This window comes from Athene cunicularia, unplaced genomic scaffold (genome assembly GCF_003259725.1).
Source record: "Athene cunicularia isolate RWA unplaced genomic scaffold, athCun1 SCF_2, whole genome shotgun sequence".
NCBI classification, from domain to species: Eukaryota; Metazoa; Chordata; class Aves; order Strigiformes; family Strigidae; genus Athene; species Athene cunicularia.
In genome coordinates this window covers 1257207-1273913 of record NW_020799266.1, presented here as the reverse complement: position 1 = coordinate 1273913, position 16707 = coordinate 1257207, and the positions used below count along the sequence as shown (strand labels likewise).

The following is a 16707-nucleotide window of genomic DNA, read 5'->3' as shown; positions in this document are numbered from 1 at the left end:
GAAGGGTAACACCCCTAAAGCAATTAATTCAAACAAAGTGCAGATGCCTAGAGGAGACCTGCACCACAGGATCAGGGGAGACAAGTACAAGTGATGCTGACACAGTATTTGGTTGAGGACCATATCCCAAACCTCTGTAAATTTTTGCTTGTAAGGAGGTATGGAGAAGGATGAGCAAGCCCACATAAACTTGAACAGCTGTCTAGAAATGCTGGTAAATCAACATAAACCCTCTGCTGTACTTGGAGGATGTCATACCACCTGGGACGTGAGTGCCCAGACTGTCTCTGAAAGCCTTGCCACTTGGAAAATCCTTTCTGTCTCTGGGCCATGTATGACTGACAGAGCTCAAAGTTAAAAGCTGAAGTTCACAAAACTTATGTAACCTGCCTCTACAGCAAAACAAGGCCCCAAGTAAATGCATTAAGAACTTGAGTTGGCAGCAACAGGCATAGAAAGCTAGGAGCACAAATGAAAAGTCTGGAAGTCTGCAGAGCAGCTAGGTCTCTGGCAGATGAATATGTTAGTGCCTCCTTGGTATCCACGTTTATGCTTGTTCTTCCTACTCTGTGTCCTGGGGTATGGCACTGTAATTTTCCTACTGCTGGTTATGACTACATTTCCCCCCTCCATGGGCCACTTCCACATCAGAGATTCAGGAAATAATGATTAAAATATGTGAAGAGCTGCAAAAGTCCTCAGTTCTGCTTCTGCAGAGAAAAAGGAGGCCCTGGGGTATACATCCTTGGTCTCCAGCCTGCTACTGCTCGCCACACCTGACTTTAGATGAATACTCACAATCTGCAGTTCTGGGATGAGCTTCTCTGTAAAATTTTTAAGTTTTGCTGTTGTGTTTAAACATTCCTGGAAAAAACTGAGAGGAGATGTTAATGTAAGGGCAAGTCCTGAAATTCTGCTCTTAGCACTGGCTGTGAAGCTTACAGACCCCAGGCTCCCCCGAGCTCCTGCCTCCAAGCCCATCATGCTTTCAGCAGGCAGCACTTCCATTTCATGGTGGAAAAAAAAAAGTCTTTCTTGGGAAATATATTTTAGAAAGATCTGGAGGCATTTAAATTCAGGGAGAGTGCTCAGCACTCTGTCTTCATTGCAGCCCAGATTTCCACTTTACAGTGTCAGACTAAAGAGAGGAAACACATCCCATTGAGATCCTTGCCTCCACTGCCTCCAGGAAAAGAGGACTTTTGCCAAGTTACAGGACAGGCCAAACTGACTGCAGGAACTCACGTTCTTCAAATTAAGCCATCCCCAGGTCCCCTCTACAACCAGCGCTTCTGGAGAGAAAGAGTGTAAAGGCAGGTTACAGGTTGCTCTTACTTGAACTGTGAGCTGCAGTGCTTGATGTGGTTTTGCAGCAGACCAATTCCTTTCTTGGTCTTGATCTCATTCACTTTGATTAGATACTGAAGGGAAAAGGACATAGGGACTGAATGTGTAGCTTAGAGAGAAATACCTTTTATACACTTTTTGATGGTCCCCCTCCCAGTGTGTTGTGGCCCATCCTGGCAGTCACGCCCTGATTGGAGCAGCTCATGTGGCCTTTATGGGGTGAGAAGATGGTGGTTATCAGAGCCCAGCGATTTGATCTGGCCAATAGAGTGGTGGGCCCACTGCGGTGGCATGGTCCCTGGGTTTGCTGGGTTTTACTTATGCAGAATAAACACTCAGTTAATACACCCTCAAGGAGAAGAACAGCCAGCTTTCCTATAGACTTTCAAACCTCATTGCTCAATACCCAAATTCCTCCAAGTCCCACTAAACTCAATCCATGAACTGCACCATTTCCACTTGACCCTACCAACAACATCAGCGCTGCAAACCTGCCTGCCTATATCCTACACACAGCCTGCCTTGAGGGCCTTCAGAAGTGAGCTGAAGGTTCAGATTCCCAGTCCAAACTTACCTGCCACCTCACCCAGCCCAACCTCCACCACAATAAGCTCACCTGTGAAAACTAACACTGGCCCTTTCAGTTGGTGGACTGACAACATGAAACAGTGTGTTGTGCTGTGAAATACATTGAGTATTTCTCTATACATCTCTGGACTACTCCTACACCAGCATCAGCTTTCTTGACATTGCAACTACTGTAAAAATAGAAACTTTCCAACAACCTTTTCCAGAAGACCCCCAGGCCGACATAGTAAATCACCTACCAAAATACACGTTCAGCTTCGCCAGCCTCAGACTTCCCTGTATTTATTCTGAGAGGACCATTCAAAACACCCTAAATCCATCAGAAGAAGTGTTTCCTAGAAGACACCCTCTTAGGAACCTGAATGCCATGTGTGGACTCGTATCAGCACAGATTAAACCTCCTCCTGACCTACTGTCTCTGATTAAGGATGATGCAACTCTGTAGCACAAGAGCTTCTGATATTTCAAGTAGAACAGTTTCAGTACAGAAACAGTAACAGTTTCCAAAACATGGTTACAAAGAGCTGGATATTTTTAATGAAATTAGTATCTTCTAATCTTTTATTCATACTGTTTCTTGTGACCTGTGGCAGTGGGAGCACGAAATCCCATTTGCAGGGATGATGTGCTGAGTTTATTCCAACAAGCAGAGGGAGGGCTATGGTGGGACTGTCTGAGAGGGAGCAGGGACGTTGGTGCCAGCAGTGACCACTGTGAACAATCAGGAAGGTGATTGGATCCAAAGCTTTTGTGGGGTTTTTCTCAAGTTGTTAGCTCTACTGCCAGCTTAATTAATATAGGCTCAAGCTTTGGCTAAACTCCTTGATCAGCCCCTACCCCAGCTTGGCTTGAGCCTACCACAACCCAGGCAGCACTCCAACTGAAGGAATATGTCCAGGGTCTTGCTGGCACAAGAGATGTGACCTGTGAGCAATGGCCCCTGGGGATCTGCAGCCCACCCCAGTGTTGCTCCCCAGAGACCAAGCAGAGAGAGTTGCTGGATGCTGCTGGTGACTGAGGCAGAGCCTGGGGTGCTTCAGCATCACAGGAAGGCAGAAAGGGACCTGCAATACCCTGGACACAAGCATGAGTCGCTTACTAGGGAGAGAGCATGACCCTGAATGAAAACTCAGTCTGGAATCAGACAAAAAAGCTGCTTTGAAACAATCCCAGTTCAGAGGGCAAGTGACAAATACCAGTGTGAGGGTCACCGCTGATGTCTGCCTGCTCCAGACTGGGCTCTGCTGGGGCTGTGGCACAGTTGCTGTGCTCCAATAGAAGGAAAATTCATCTCTTGGATGCCAGTTTAGCTACTCTAACACTGCTCTGCATGGCACTAGCTGATCCCTGTCCTTACCTCACACATGTTCAACTGGAAGGTCCTGCGTTCCTTTGCCATCTCCTCAGCAATCTCTCCCCCACTCACCTCGCTCCGCACCATGCCATGCTGCTTTGCCAGCTCACGCTTCTCCTTCTCGATCTTGGCTCTCAAGGAAAAAGGAGAGATATGTGAAAAGCTCCGTCTGACTACTTGCCAGTGAAGGCAGACAAAAACCAGCCTCCAAGTGCAGGCCTCAGGGTGAGGGAGACTGAAGACTTACAGTTTGCTCTCATAGTCTTTGCAGGCCTTCTCAAAGGGCTTCTTGAACTCCTAGAAAGAACCAAAGGCACCATTTAATGACTATGACTGGGTCAGAGTCTTCCTGATCCTCAGTGTACCGTGTTCCCACTGGGTCACCCTAGCAGAAAGGTCCTTGCAGACCCAGGACATGGCTGTCCACAGGAGTGTCACTCACTAGGAAGATCCTTGCCTTTCCTCAGTACACAGTGGACAAGTGCAGGTTCACTCACAGGCACATGGTTGCACACACACGCAAATACACATATATCGCACATATGTACATCACATAGGTATGTATATAGCAGTACCCAGCTATAACACCTTCTACCGACTCACAATTCTAAGGGCAGAAGGAATTGCTCGGCCAAGCCAGAAAGTACTGACCAGGTTCTCACCTGCTGAAGCCAGAATGTTATATTTAACCAAAACAGCACTCAAAGACATCAGAAACCTACCCAGACCTGGCAACATAAGCACAATCTCATTCTTCCCCAGGTATTCATTTAGCGTTGAATTATTCTTGCTGCTAAAAAGCCATCATTTGTTTCTCATTGGACTTTGTGTAACTTTAGCTTCTCTCCAGTGGTCACCATTTTCGTATGCTCATCTGCATTTGTCCATTATTATGTCCTTTATATGTGCATTTACTCAGATCAACCATGTTCTGCCCTGTTCTCACCACTTACTGCTCTGTAAACATCTGTGTCAAAGAAAGATGAAGTAAATCAGTTGGGGGGGGTCTTCAGAAGGTCTCTAGTCTAACGTCCCACTCAAGTCATGAACAGCACTGAATTCAGACCAGTCTTTGTGCAGGCAGATGTTGAAAAAAACCCAAGGATGGAGATTTCACAGCCTCTCTCAGTCCCTGTCTCAATGCCACTCTGTCTCTTGAGGTGAAATTTCTTTATGTCAAGACAGAACCTTGTCAGAAGAGATCTTGCATTTATCTCCATTCTAATGAAAATGTCAAATTGATTCAGGTCTGCCTCTGATTCCTGTTGGATCCCATTAGAAATGCTTAATCATGACTCCTTGTGGGCAGCTGGTATTTTTCCTCTCTCTGCCTGTTTTTTTTGGTTCCAAATCTTCTTGATGTTGTCCTTAACAACACAGACAGTGGATTTTTTTCCTTCATATTTATTTATTCTTTATATATTCTTTTATCATTTCACACCAGAAGTTCCAGAATTTGCTCTCTCCTTCCACTTTCATGCTCCAAAAGGATGCCTAAATGCTTATAATCTGTTTTGGTGTTTGGCATTTAGTCCTTTGGAAGTCCCCAAATGCTGCCACCATTCCCATCTGTCTTTCTGCAATCTTGTACAAAACATTCCCTCCACTTTCCCAGAAGTTCAGCTGTTTGCTCAAGGATCCCCAACCCAGCTCTGATACAATCCACCTGCAAAACCTTCATCAGGCATCTGAGGAAACTGCAGAGCTGTGAGAAAATCTATAGAGTGGAACCATACAAGATTAAACAGGTATAATTACAGAGTTCGGGTTGTTGAAACAAGTTTGTTACTAGCTCAAGGACTCAAGAGGAAAAACAGTAAAATGGAAAAATATAAAATCCTAGAAGAAGAAAACACAAGGATTTGCCAGAGCATGAGCAGGTCTGGTGAAAGACAGCAATGACCAATAACAAGAATCTGCTTCAGGGAGCAACAGCACTGTCCCTGCTCCTCCTGAGCTGGTTTGCTTGGCCAGTGTGAGTGCTTGGGTGTCTCATCATGGTGCTGAGCTTATTAATGCCAAGCTCATTAAATCCTAACCATCTTGTGTATGCATCAGCTGAAAAATAACTGCTTTACTGTTACAATTCATACATAACCTGCTTGCAGAGTCTCTGTGCCCAAAATCACAGAGAGAGGAGTGGCAGCTGCTCCACCACATTAGATGCAGGCTATGATCAGCAGCCCTTCTACAGCGACCTTGCTCCAGCATCAGGATAGGGATTGGTCCAGCATCCTCACCCTGAACAGGCACAGGCAGAAGCGCCCAGGGGCAAGTGCACGTAGCTGATGGCCCGAGCACAGCCATGGGGACTTAGCAGCAAGGACATGTGTGCAGACTTACCAAGAACCAGGATGGCCTTCCCATTGGTTAAAAAGGGCAAAAATTAAATAGGAGTTTGATATTTTTCCTAAAATCTACACTCATGACCACTGTGAAGCTTTCTGATATCTCTACAGCGCTGAAGATCAAATTGCATGGTCACTTCAGTACTTGCTACTCTGCAGTCCCTGAGAGGTACCTGCAGCTGGCAGATTGTGTTGGTTTAAGCCCTGCTGGGACCGGAGACCACGTTGCCATTGTCCCTCCCCCACCCTCGGACACAAGTAGAGCACAAACCCCGGGTTAAAATAAGCAGAAATTTAATACAACAGCGTAATAAGCAATCTGAACAACAACAGTAGCAATGATAACAACAAAAACCAGCAATAACAGTAAACAAGACAAAAGATATACAGAGAAATACTGCAATGGTTACGGACAGCTCGCTCGCTTGCTCCCTGCCACCAAAGCCACAAAGGAAAAAGCTCTAACCTGACCTCAGCATGGTGTGAATAACCCTGCTGGAGATCCCTTCCCCTTCTCTGCTGGGGAAACATAACCCTATCCTAGCTGAACCAAGACACAGATACATATATGCATGCTCAGAGTCACACCAACATGAGTGCTTACACACATAAATGCAAGAGCCACAGGTGGGCCTGCAGGGTAGGAAAAACTCACTGGGAGGTTTTGGGGGAGTTTGTGTATTGATGGCCAGGGAAAGTATCAGTATTTGGTGCACAACACCCTGATTTTTTTCCCCACATAGCAAATGCCACCAGACTCCTCCAGATTCAGCCAGGTGTCTGCAGACAGGCAGAGGTCCCAGCTAAGGGGCACCACTAGCTTGACCTGTGGTGTGAGACACCAGCCTCAAGAAGGAGCAGGTCCAGCATGCAGGAGATGCAGACAGACCTGCCCTTCCAACATATATCCCTGCCTGAGGACAAGGAGTGAGCCAGGAATGAGACCCCACAGCTGGTACCAGCTCTTCCTCCAGCCACTCGCTTACCAGCCCCACCTTGGCATAGCCCTTTCAGCCCCTGCTTACCCCTTTGAGCTCTTTCATGTCACTCTTTATTAATGACTCCAGGGAAAAGTTGATGTTGTGGTACAGACTCTGCAACTGGAAAGGAATGAGAGAGATCACATCAGTAGCACTGCACCCCTGCACCGCTCCTCATGTGGAAAAAGCAGAGCTATTTGTGAGCCTGCAGAAGAACCACTTTGGAAAAGAGTCAGGAAAATACCAGGCTAGAAAGAAACACAGCCAGCCTGACCCAGTGTTGGTGAGAGGTCAGCTTCAAGCAGGATGGTGGACAGACCTCCAGAGGCCTCTTCCAAGGAGCCTCGGATGTCTGCACAGGCAGCCCCAGCCGTGCATGCTGCGCCACTGGCTCTGCAACTGCACGCCATGGCTTCCTACCTCCATCTGGGGAAGAGGATGGGCTGTGGCCCAGAGCCTGCTGCTTTTCCTGGAGACCCCTGTCATCATCCCCTTGCAAGCCAGGAGCCCCATTCTGATGTACATGCAGGGGACAGAGCTGCCTACCAGGCTCCTGACAGCGGTCAACAGCTCCCAGGAGAAGGCAGCAAAGGTGCTAAAGGCGCTGGCCAGCTGCTCCTCGCCCTCCAGCTGGTAGTTGGTTGAGAATTTCTCCTGGGCAGTGATGTGGGCTTCAAGGTGGTTGATGAGGTCTGGGGGGACATGCATGGTCTCTGGTGAGTTCAGGGAGAAGGTCAGGATGAATGACCAACCCTGCCTCCCTTCTGGGAGTCGCCATGCCTGGTTCTGCTCTTACCCGAGCTGGCTTCTGGTGCCCCCCCACGCACCTCCAGCTATAGGGACCGCTGAGACCCCTATTTCCTGCTGTGGCCAATCCAACCTGCAGTGAGGATCCCCATCATCCATCCATCCATCCATCCATCACCGTCTCCCCCCACCTGAGGCTCCGTTCTGCCCTGACCTTGTCCACAGCTGTGCTCTGCCTTAGCTGCTTTCCTCATCTTCTGCAGCATGGCTCGGTCAGCGTCCAAGGCCTAGAAATGCAGAGGAGATTGTCATTTTCATAACCTACAGGACTCAGCACTCAGCATCCCCAGGCTGGGCTGTTCTGCCAGCAGATAAGTGATGATCTAGTGGTAGTAGTCGATATATATCTTAAATATCTGCAAGCCTTGCTGATGTTCTTCTGGAAGAAGTGGTCAAGCATTAAGGGAGAATTGGAAAATATATTAGAAAAAGGAACATGCAGCACTGACAGAAAATGTGGATTTCAGTGGCAAGAGACTGTTAGTTACAATTTACATTTCCATCCCTGTCAGTGTCTTTCCTGAGCTGAGAGGAGGAGGTGTAGGTGGCTGAGGGGGCATCTAAACTCTCTGCCTATGAGAGACTGGATGACAGATGTTATTTCATACAAGTACTGTTTGGAAGTTGGGATGAAGTCTCTTGTTGGGACCAGGATTATTGTCAATACCAGATCAGGTTGGTTGTGCTTTGCTTCGCTGGGCTTTGAAACCCTCCAAAGATGGGTGTCACCTCTCTAAGTGACCTCTTGCAGGGCTGCACTTCCATCTGCAGAAGAAATATTCCCTCCCAGTGCTCAGTCTGAACTTTCTAAGACACAAAGTGGGTATTGCTGCATGTTATATCATCTAATGCTGCCCAAAAGAGGACCATTGCCTATAACTGCCCTTAGATGAGTTGTGGACTGCTGTCAGAGGGCCCCTCATCAGCCAGCTAAATCAGTCCAGCTCTGTTTCTCTCTTACTGACTCCCTCTGGTTTTTCCACATCACTCCTGCTGGGGACAGCATTTCAGGGGTGACCCGTTCACCGAACTGATGTGAGCTCCGACAGCTCGCACGTCGGGCTGGCCCTGCATGGAGTGACAAGGCTTCACACTGAGTGTTGTCCTGACAGTGTCAGAGCTCCAAAATAGGACACAGGCTTTTAAGATTCAAAACCACTGATTGGTGGGAGCAACTAGTTTTACAGCAATTTGGGAATCTGAAGAACAGCTCAGGGTAGATTTGCATGCTACAGCTAAGGCTATTTAACAGCTGAGTGGACAAGTGGGGGTACCCAGGACAGTGGTACCACTGCTGGCTTTGTCCTCTGTTGTGCAGAACATCAGTCAAGCCTTGCAGCTGAATCCATGTAGTAGAGGAGGTTGAGTCAGGCTCTGCATAGTTCAGCACAGTCAAGACTGTGGTATGCAGGGAAGTCACCATAAACATTTAGGTAACCAAAGAGCAACAGTGCTGAAAACTTATCTCCTGCACATTTCCAGAGTTCAGTGCAGCAGGGATGTTGAGAACTTAAATTATGGATTTATACTCCAAAATAGGAGTTGCCAGACTTCCTGCTTCCCAGGGAAGAGCTGCCACCCATGACTCAACACCTGCACCTTCTTGTCCAGCCCAGTTTGGGACTGGGGTTTTCCAGCCAATCCCTCAATTAAAGATTCCACGGGCAATTAACATAAGACCTCTAGGACCAGCAAGACTATGCTCACACCAAGCATTGCAAATCCAGGGAATCCAGTATTATGGTTCAAAGAGATCCCTATGAGCCAAGGTCAGAAAGGCAGTGGTGGGATAGGGCACCTGAAGCACCTGACCATGTACTTCAGCAAAGCTGTTGGAGACACTCATACCTCTGTGTTCAGAAAATGACTTTAGGTTAATCCATTACTTCAAGGACTATTGCATCCCTCTCACAACCATGCAGTTACTGTGAGTACCACTGTGAGACAGGTGCAGTCACCTCCTGGATCATAGCTCCCTGCAGTTTTTCTAAGCCATTGCATTGCTAACCTTAGGCATCCCTCCACCCTTCTGCAGGTGAAGCCCTTTTGGCTTATGTGAAGCCATCTCCCTTACAGAGACTCCACCAGGTCAGCTTTCCCAGTTCCAGATGTCTCATCTCCTCAACCCTACAGCAGTTTTTTAGCCCCATAGCCACTCAACCTCTTCCCTTCCCTGCCTGCCCTTGTACGTGGCACTGGTGGGAGTAATCCGGAGCCTGCTGCCACTGAGACCCTGATCTCCAACCCCTCCAGAGCCTCTCTTCCACTCACTCACCCACTCTGCTGGGACCCACCTTGATCAGGACAGATGCCTCCTTCCCAAAGTGTCCCTGGAGCCGGCCCAGGCCCCTTGTGATTCTGCTCTCCACACACAGATGCTCAAATCTCCCACATTCATGGCCTTCCTTTTCCTTTCTCCTGACAATTCCCTCCCTGAAGGTGTAACCTTGGTCCACAAGTGACCCATCCACACCTCCGGGACAGTTCCCTGCCTGCTAGGCCGATACTCTCAGGCCAGGAGGCTTCTCTGCTTCAGAGGAGCAACACCAGGGTGAGACTGGACCATGGCATCCCAGAGGCCATCACCAACAGGCACATCCACCTCCTCAGGCTCTCCCCATCCAGTGAGACCAGCCGCAAGAGGCAGCACTCCCCTCAGGGATCATGAAGTGTGTACGAGTACCATTGCTGGCCACAAGGCAGGAAATTGCATATCTGGCACTTGGCACAGGAAAGCCCAAGCTCCCTTCCTTGCCTGTACTTTTACCTGCGTCTGTTTGCCTTGCAGGCACGGATCTGGTTCTGCACTCAGCCGAGCTGTGTGACCTGTGTGAAGGAAGCTTTGGGGACCTGCCTCCAATGGTGGAAAACTGGTTGATGTCCTTCTCCTGCAGCTCAGCACCCCTTCCCTCTGCTGCTCACACTGCTGCCAGGCTCAGCGCACGCTGTGCCACAGCTTTTCTTGCTCAAGGATGGGCTCTTGCTGTGTTTACTGCTGGTGCTGTTCTCTGTTACAAGCATGAATCTGCTGATGCACTTAGACTCTTTGCTGTACAATGTTCCCTATGCCATCAGTAAAAGTTGCTGGCTGAGCCACTGAAGAAGTCACCAGTATCTGCCTTTCAGAGGTGAGACCCTGTGGCTCCAGCTCTTCTAGATCTGTTTTCATCCCTGACTGTGATTTCCAGGGTGCTGGGGTCACAGCACGCTTCTCCCTTCTCACTAATTTTCAAGAGTGCAGAAAAAGTCAGACTGGGAGGGACTGTCAGTTCACATCATCTGCATGGATGTGGCATTAACACAAGACAACCTTGCATGAGCCTATACCCTGTGTGGGACTCAGCAGACTCCAGAAAGACATCCAAGCTACATTTAAAGAGGATGAAGACCCAACGTTCACTTCACCTTTTGGTCATGCACACCAGTAGTTCATTATGTCACAGCTAAAATATTTCAACTAATTTATTTTTACATTTCAGTTTCAGCTCCCAGTTGCCCTTATCCAGCAGCAGAGTCTTCTTCCCAGTGAAAGCGCACAGAGGTGTCAGCTGAGCTACTGCACAGGTCAGAAGGAATTAAGTCCCAGGTGAGAGCCTGGTCAGCCTCACCTGACTGCATGGTGAGAACGTATCAGTCTCAGGGAGGAAGCAAGACGCAGGCCAGTGCTGATGCAGGCAGAGGGGACCTTCCTCTAGGACAGGCAGCTCCTGCCAACACCAACACCCAAGCAACAGCAACTGAGGATACCCCCCGATGTTGGAATTTCTCCTCACCATCTGCTCAGTCCAGCCCTGATCTGCACCCAGAGATGAAATCACCTCCCCGTGTCTCCTGGCTTACACAAATGCTGCTCCCTGGCCACCATCGCTCCTGGCTTTCACTGCAGCAGATCTCCTGTAGACCACACTGGGGGTTGCTGCCACAGAGCAGTGAGAGCGTGTCCTGAGTTTTATGTCCACTCTGACACACAAGCCCCAGGCCAGGGGATCTGCAGACATGAACAAGTTCAGCCGCGTTTCTCTCTAACCACAGCTTCCTGATGTAGCGGCACTGTTTTAAAGGACTGATGTTTTAGCTTTTCTTGGTGTGCAAGTGGCAGAGTAGCAGTTGAAAATTAAGCAACACAAGGAAATTGCCCCATGCCCAGAGGCCCGAGAAGAAAAACCCTCAGTGACTACCACTGACAAAACAATCTACAGGAGCACAGCTCCCCATCTGCTCCAAGCCTGCAGGCGCTGGGGGACTTCAGGGCAGTGCAGCAGTCACAGCCCACAGACTCTTCTGCTGAGACTACAAAATAATGAGAGGTGACATGGTGATGGCACAGTTTGCTTGCTCCCAGCACATTTACCAGACCTACCAAGAGGCTTGGACACCTCTGGACCACCATGCAGAGAGCCCTGCTGCAGTGGCAACATCTCATGGACCTTGATTTGCCCAGGAGCAGGCCAGCATGATGGTTACTCTATACTGGCCACAGCTCTGAGCTAAGTCCCAAGGGGGGTCTAGGTGAGCAGTGGGATGGTCTCAATGGGAAGCCTGGACCCTCCAGCGAGGTGGCCTTGCCCTCACTCACAGTCTCCCCAGGGCATCAAGCTCTGCTGCTCACTCTCTCATGTGCCAGCAGCATGCAGCAGACACTTTACCTCCCACACCACACCTGATAATGCCTATCATGGTCTTCTGGCTTTTGCCATTGGGTAGAAAGCAAAGGCATTTGGTCCAAATAAATTGTGTGTCAGATAGTGTGCTCAGCAGCCAGCTCTCACCCCATCTATGAATTTTTGGAACCACTCACGCATTTGGCCTCTGAACATCCCACAACAAGGTATCCCACAGGTTAACTCTGGGCAAGCAGGGAAACTATCCTGCCACTTCCAGAAACTTCCCTTAAATTTTTGTTTTGTTTTTAGTTTGATGTTTGTCTGGTTGAAGGGTTCTCTCCTCTCTTTACCATGTGATGCAAGCCTGGTACAAGATACAGACTTCCTGCACAAACCTCTCCCCCTTTGCTCTTGTCCTCACCAACTGACACCTGTCACCCAACCACCACGACCCATCACAGGCCTTCACCAAATCTTTGCTTTGAGCGTTCTGCAGACATCCAAATACGCTTGCACCACTCTCCACTCATGGTGACAAATGATATGGTGATGCCTGAACTGGGGTGTGGATCCTGCAGGACCACAATGGGGATGGCCCCCCCAACCCCTCGGGGTGCACCCCTGCGGTCCCCCACCCCTGCTCACCTCCTCTAGGCTGTTGGCAGTGGCCTTGCAGCGGCCCATGTGGCTGGCAAATGCAGAGGTGGTGGGTGAGCTGAGGTCTTCCTGCGCCTGCCGCACGAAGTCGCACACTGAGATGAGGGCTGCCATGGTGCTGCAGTGATGTGACACCAGGAAGGGGAACTGCTGGCTGTAACCACGATCATGCCGGGGCTGGGCAGGGGGCTGGGGTCATGCTGCTGCCAGCAGTGAGGGCAGGAGGGAGCCCCTTGCCTTGCACACCCGCACCCCAAACATAGACACCGACACACACCCACATACCCAGGCACACAGCAGCACGGACACAAATCCTGCAATTACAAGGTGAAATATTTTGAGGAAGTCTGATGCAGACACACTTTGAGTCACAGGGAGACCCAGCCTGGAGGCGCAGTAGAAAACATGGCTGAGCATGGCTGCAAAAGCCAAGGAGCTGCCTGGGGCTGTGCACAGGGCATGCTGGCGTGCACTGGGCTTGCTGGCATGGATGGGTCACCACTGAGGTGCACCAGGTGTGTTGGGGTGCACTGCTCACTGCTGGGGTGCACCAGGCACCATTTGCGGAGGCAACATCCCACTCAACCAGCCCTGCAGAAAAGCTGGGTGTGATGCAGCAGTGGGAGCAGAGCCCTGCTCTAGCCCCACACAGGTGCTACAGGACCTGAGCCCTTTCAGCCTGCTTCGCTCCCCTACAGCCCAAGGGACCCTGGGGGGAGAGGGGGCTTACCCTTTGCCATTCTGGGGATCTCACCCAGCAACTGAACTCCAGCCCCCCTGGGGGAGCACCATATATGCCCCCCCACTTAAACCTGTCTTCAGCTCCAGCCAGAGTCCTCACCTGATGCTTATCTGCCTACTTGGCTCTGCCCAGGTAGTTTTCTCCACAAAACTTACTCTATTCCTCCCCCCCTTCAAAAGTCAGCTATGTTCACTATAAAATTCTGTTTCAGTTAATTTCTTTGGAAACACAGTGGTCCCTCTGAGCATCATTTCCTGCACCAGGATGAGACCCCTCAGAAGGAATCTGTCCTGTCAAAACTCAGGGCTGAAGCACCTCCACTTGAGATCAGATCACATCAGGGCTTGTCTGTGCAGAAGACAGGAACCCTGGGGCACCAGAGACCGTGCTGAGAACAAGTCTCATTTAATTTACATCAGCCCAACACCTCAATACAGATTCATGCCGACAACCCCACGGCAATGTCCCAGCACTGTGCTATCCGGGAGGAAGGGCAAAGGGGCATCAGCAAGGACTGCCTGCAGCAGGCTGGCCTCCAGCTCCAGAAAGCAGGTATAAAACACAAGTAGCATCAGAGAGAGGGGCCAAGGAGCTTTTATTTCTGTGGAAATTAAGTTCAAAGTAAGCCCGAATCCAACCCAGCTCATGCAGGAAAAGCTGTTAAGCAGCTTGTAAGGAGTGACAACCAGAAAGTCCGTGTCCCAGGGAGTGCTACCATGTTCAGAGCCAACTTCAAGAGCTATCCTGTGCTCATGGCACAGTAGGAAGTTCATGGCTAACTTGGCTCTGTCATTCTTCTCTCTGGAGAGGCCCATTCAAAGGTCTTTCAGGGCCTACCTCCACCAGGACCCTACACCAGACTTGCCTTCCCCCTGTACAGTGTGTTTCGAACTCTTCAGGTAACCTGGGGAGTGCCAAGTGTTGTCAAGCTGGGGCATGGATGGGCTCTGTATGTCCTCATCTCTGCCAGAATCACTCTCAATGGCAACAGCTGATTTCAGCTGCCATGTCAGTGGGGACAGCCCCAGCAGACCCTGTTTTCCCACCCTCCCACACCCATCCCACAAAGAACTATTTTTTTCCCAAAGCTGTTAACTGTCCTTCAAGGAGTTTTCCTTATTTAGTAGGTTGGTTACTTGGTTTCTTAGCATCTCATGGATACTTAGCATGAAAAATGTCTCCCCCAAAAGAGGCCACTTCTGTAGGTCTCTCACTCTGAAGGTGGCCTCTGCACTTGCAGGATTTCCTTAAACTTTCTGGTCCAGTCTCAGTTCCTGCAATGATCACCCCTGTCTTTGAGCAGTCCTGTGCTGAAGAGCATTTATCCGTTGATGATCTTCTCACTAATGTATCCAGGCATGGTGTAGATCAAAAGAACAAGGAAGATGGTCAGAACAGCGACAATGAACAGCACAATTATGTATTTCTTGTACCGCTTCCAGATAAAGAACACAAAGGTTTTCATGGGATTCACAAACCAGTTGAAAGAAGTTTTTGGTCGGCTGGAACAGGAAAGGAAAAATAGATGAAGCACAGGTTCGACCCACAGAGCAGTACCTTGGCCCCTCTTCTTTAGTGCTCTGACACCCTCATGGGTCGCCAGCTCCTCCTGATGATCCTTCCAGGCAGGATCGTCCTAGGAGCTGCAAGAACTACAGTGCCTGTGAAATTGCTGGAGACAACAGGACCTGAGCCTCAGGACAGCCCCTGCAGAGCTGTTCTGTACCCATGTAGCTAACAGGTGTATTCATGTGGTTAAACCAGAGCTGCCCTTCTGTACAAGCAATGTTAAGGCATAGCTGCCTTGAGTACCTCACTGAGATCAGCCCTGGCCCAGTTGCTGCAGCTACAAGTCCTCCTGGACCCCCTTAAGCTCTGGGAAGCCCTGGCACCCCCAGTCCTGCAGTCCCCACCACCCAGGGCCTCAGTGATTGCTCTCAGCTTCCTGACAAGCAGGTGCTCCCTGTCCCCACACAAAGAGCTGCTGAAAGCACAGCACTGTCCATCCATGTTAAAGGTGATGACACAGATACTCACTTTGGCTTTTCCAGGGGTTCAGGCTCTTTTCGGCCCAAACCAACAGGACTTTTCTCAGCCTCCTCCACAGTCAGCAGCTGGAACTCTGCTTCCACCTTACCCTGGAGAGGGAACATGTCTGAACCACAGCCACACATGCTGCTTCACAGACGAGTCTCCTGACCACATGTCCTGACAGGACTAAGTATTCTTCTCCCAGTTCCATTTACAGATGCCCAGAGCAATTAACTTTTCACTCTAGGCATTAGCTATAGAGTCTCTCACTTTGCAGCCAGTGGAAACTCAGGCCTGTCCAGAAACTAACTGTTTTGCAGACAAGGCACTGTATTGTAAGGCTCTCCCCAGTTGCCTGGATCTGTCTGCAGCTTCCCACACTGGCACTGAACAAAACTCACCCTTGGGGACAAACAATGGTCCAATACCAGGCCCATCAGCAGGGAGTCTCCCCTGGGAAAGTTGGCACCTGCCTGTCTAGGGAAGGCAGAGACCCTAGGACAAGCTTTTGCTGTCCTGTCTGGTTGATAGGGAGCCATGTGCCTCTTGCTTTCCTCCCCTCACATAGCAGTGCTCTATGGGAAGCTCAGAGGAAGACACAAAGTTGGATGACCCCTGCATGCCACTGCAGCTGGCACTTCTGGGCAGATGAAATGCTGGGTTTGTAGCAGATAGGAAAAGTCTCCAGCACCTTGTACAAAGTCCTGGGCAGCTGGGTCATTGATGCCTTTGTAGGTTATGTGGATGCAGGACAAGCTGCCATGCCAAGGCAGAGGCAAAACAGTGCCTCTATGCTCACCTGTGCCAGCAGCCTTCCTTACCGTCAGGAGGTACTTGTTCCCACTGGGGTCTGTGAACTCCACGTCCTCTGGTTTGACTGAGCTGCTCCACTTCTTTTTCTTCTTCTTCTGCTTCTCCTCCCTCTCCTCTCTCTCCTCATCTTCTTGATCTTTGAGTTTGATGAAGGGCCACCAGCCTCTCATGCGTTTGTTTCGGAAGATGGAGAAGCGAGGGGTTGCATTCTCCTTGGCCATCCTGATGGTGCAATGCTCTGAGCTCTTGGCTGCCCTCACCATGTCATGCAGCTTCAGCTCAATGGATCCTGCAGGAACAGTGAAGAGGAGAGCTCACAGTGAAATCCTGAGGTCAGACCCACACAACATTTGGCTTTGTCTCAGCCACATACCCACCACGATAAGTCGGTCCCAGCTGCTGTAATGATCTAGCAGAGGTCCACACATTTACAGGT

At 49.8% G+C, this 16707-nt stretch overlaps 2 protein-coding genes across 2 annotated transcripts in view; both read right to left on the bottom strand.

Annotated features, from left to right (window-relative positions):
- LOC113490671 (arf-GAP with SH3 domain, ANK repeat and PH domain-containing protein 1-like) overlaps positions 1–12799 on the bottom strand; it is a 28222-nt gene extending 15423 nt beyond the window's left edge. Inside the window, exons 1-8 of the mRNA XM_026867227.1 lie at positions 12674–12799; positions 7579–7651; positions 7164–7309; positions 6663–6737; positions 3537–3586; positions 3293–3422; positions 1336–1421; positions 799–874 (exon numbers count right to left, since the gene is read on the bottom strand). Coding sequence (XP_026723028.1) covers positions 799–874; positions 1336–1421; positions 3293–3422; positions 3537–3586; positions 6663–6737; positions 7164–7309; positions 7579–7651; positions 12674–12799 — 762 coding nt within the window. The remainder of the gene's footprint in view (positions 1–798; positions 875–1335; positions 1422–3292; positions 3423–3536; positions 3587–6662; positions 6738–7163; positions 7310–7578; positions 7652–12673) is intronic.
- A 1218-nt stretch (positions 12800–14017) lies between these two features.
- Positions 14018–16707, bottom strand: part of LOC113490656 (fer-1-like protein 4) — a 40264-nt gene continuing 37574 nt past the window's right edge. The window contains exons 44-46 of the mRNA XM_026867214.1: positions 16280–16560; positions 15465–15565; positions 14018–14929 (exon numbers count right to left, since the gene is read on the bottom strand). Of these exons, the coding sequence (XP_026723015.1) occupies positions 14749–14929; positions 15465–15565; positions 16280–16560 (563 nt within the window). The 3' untranslated portion in view covers positions 14018–14748. The remainder of the gene's footprint in view (positions 14930–15464; positions 15566–16279; positions 16561–16707) is intronic.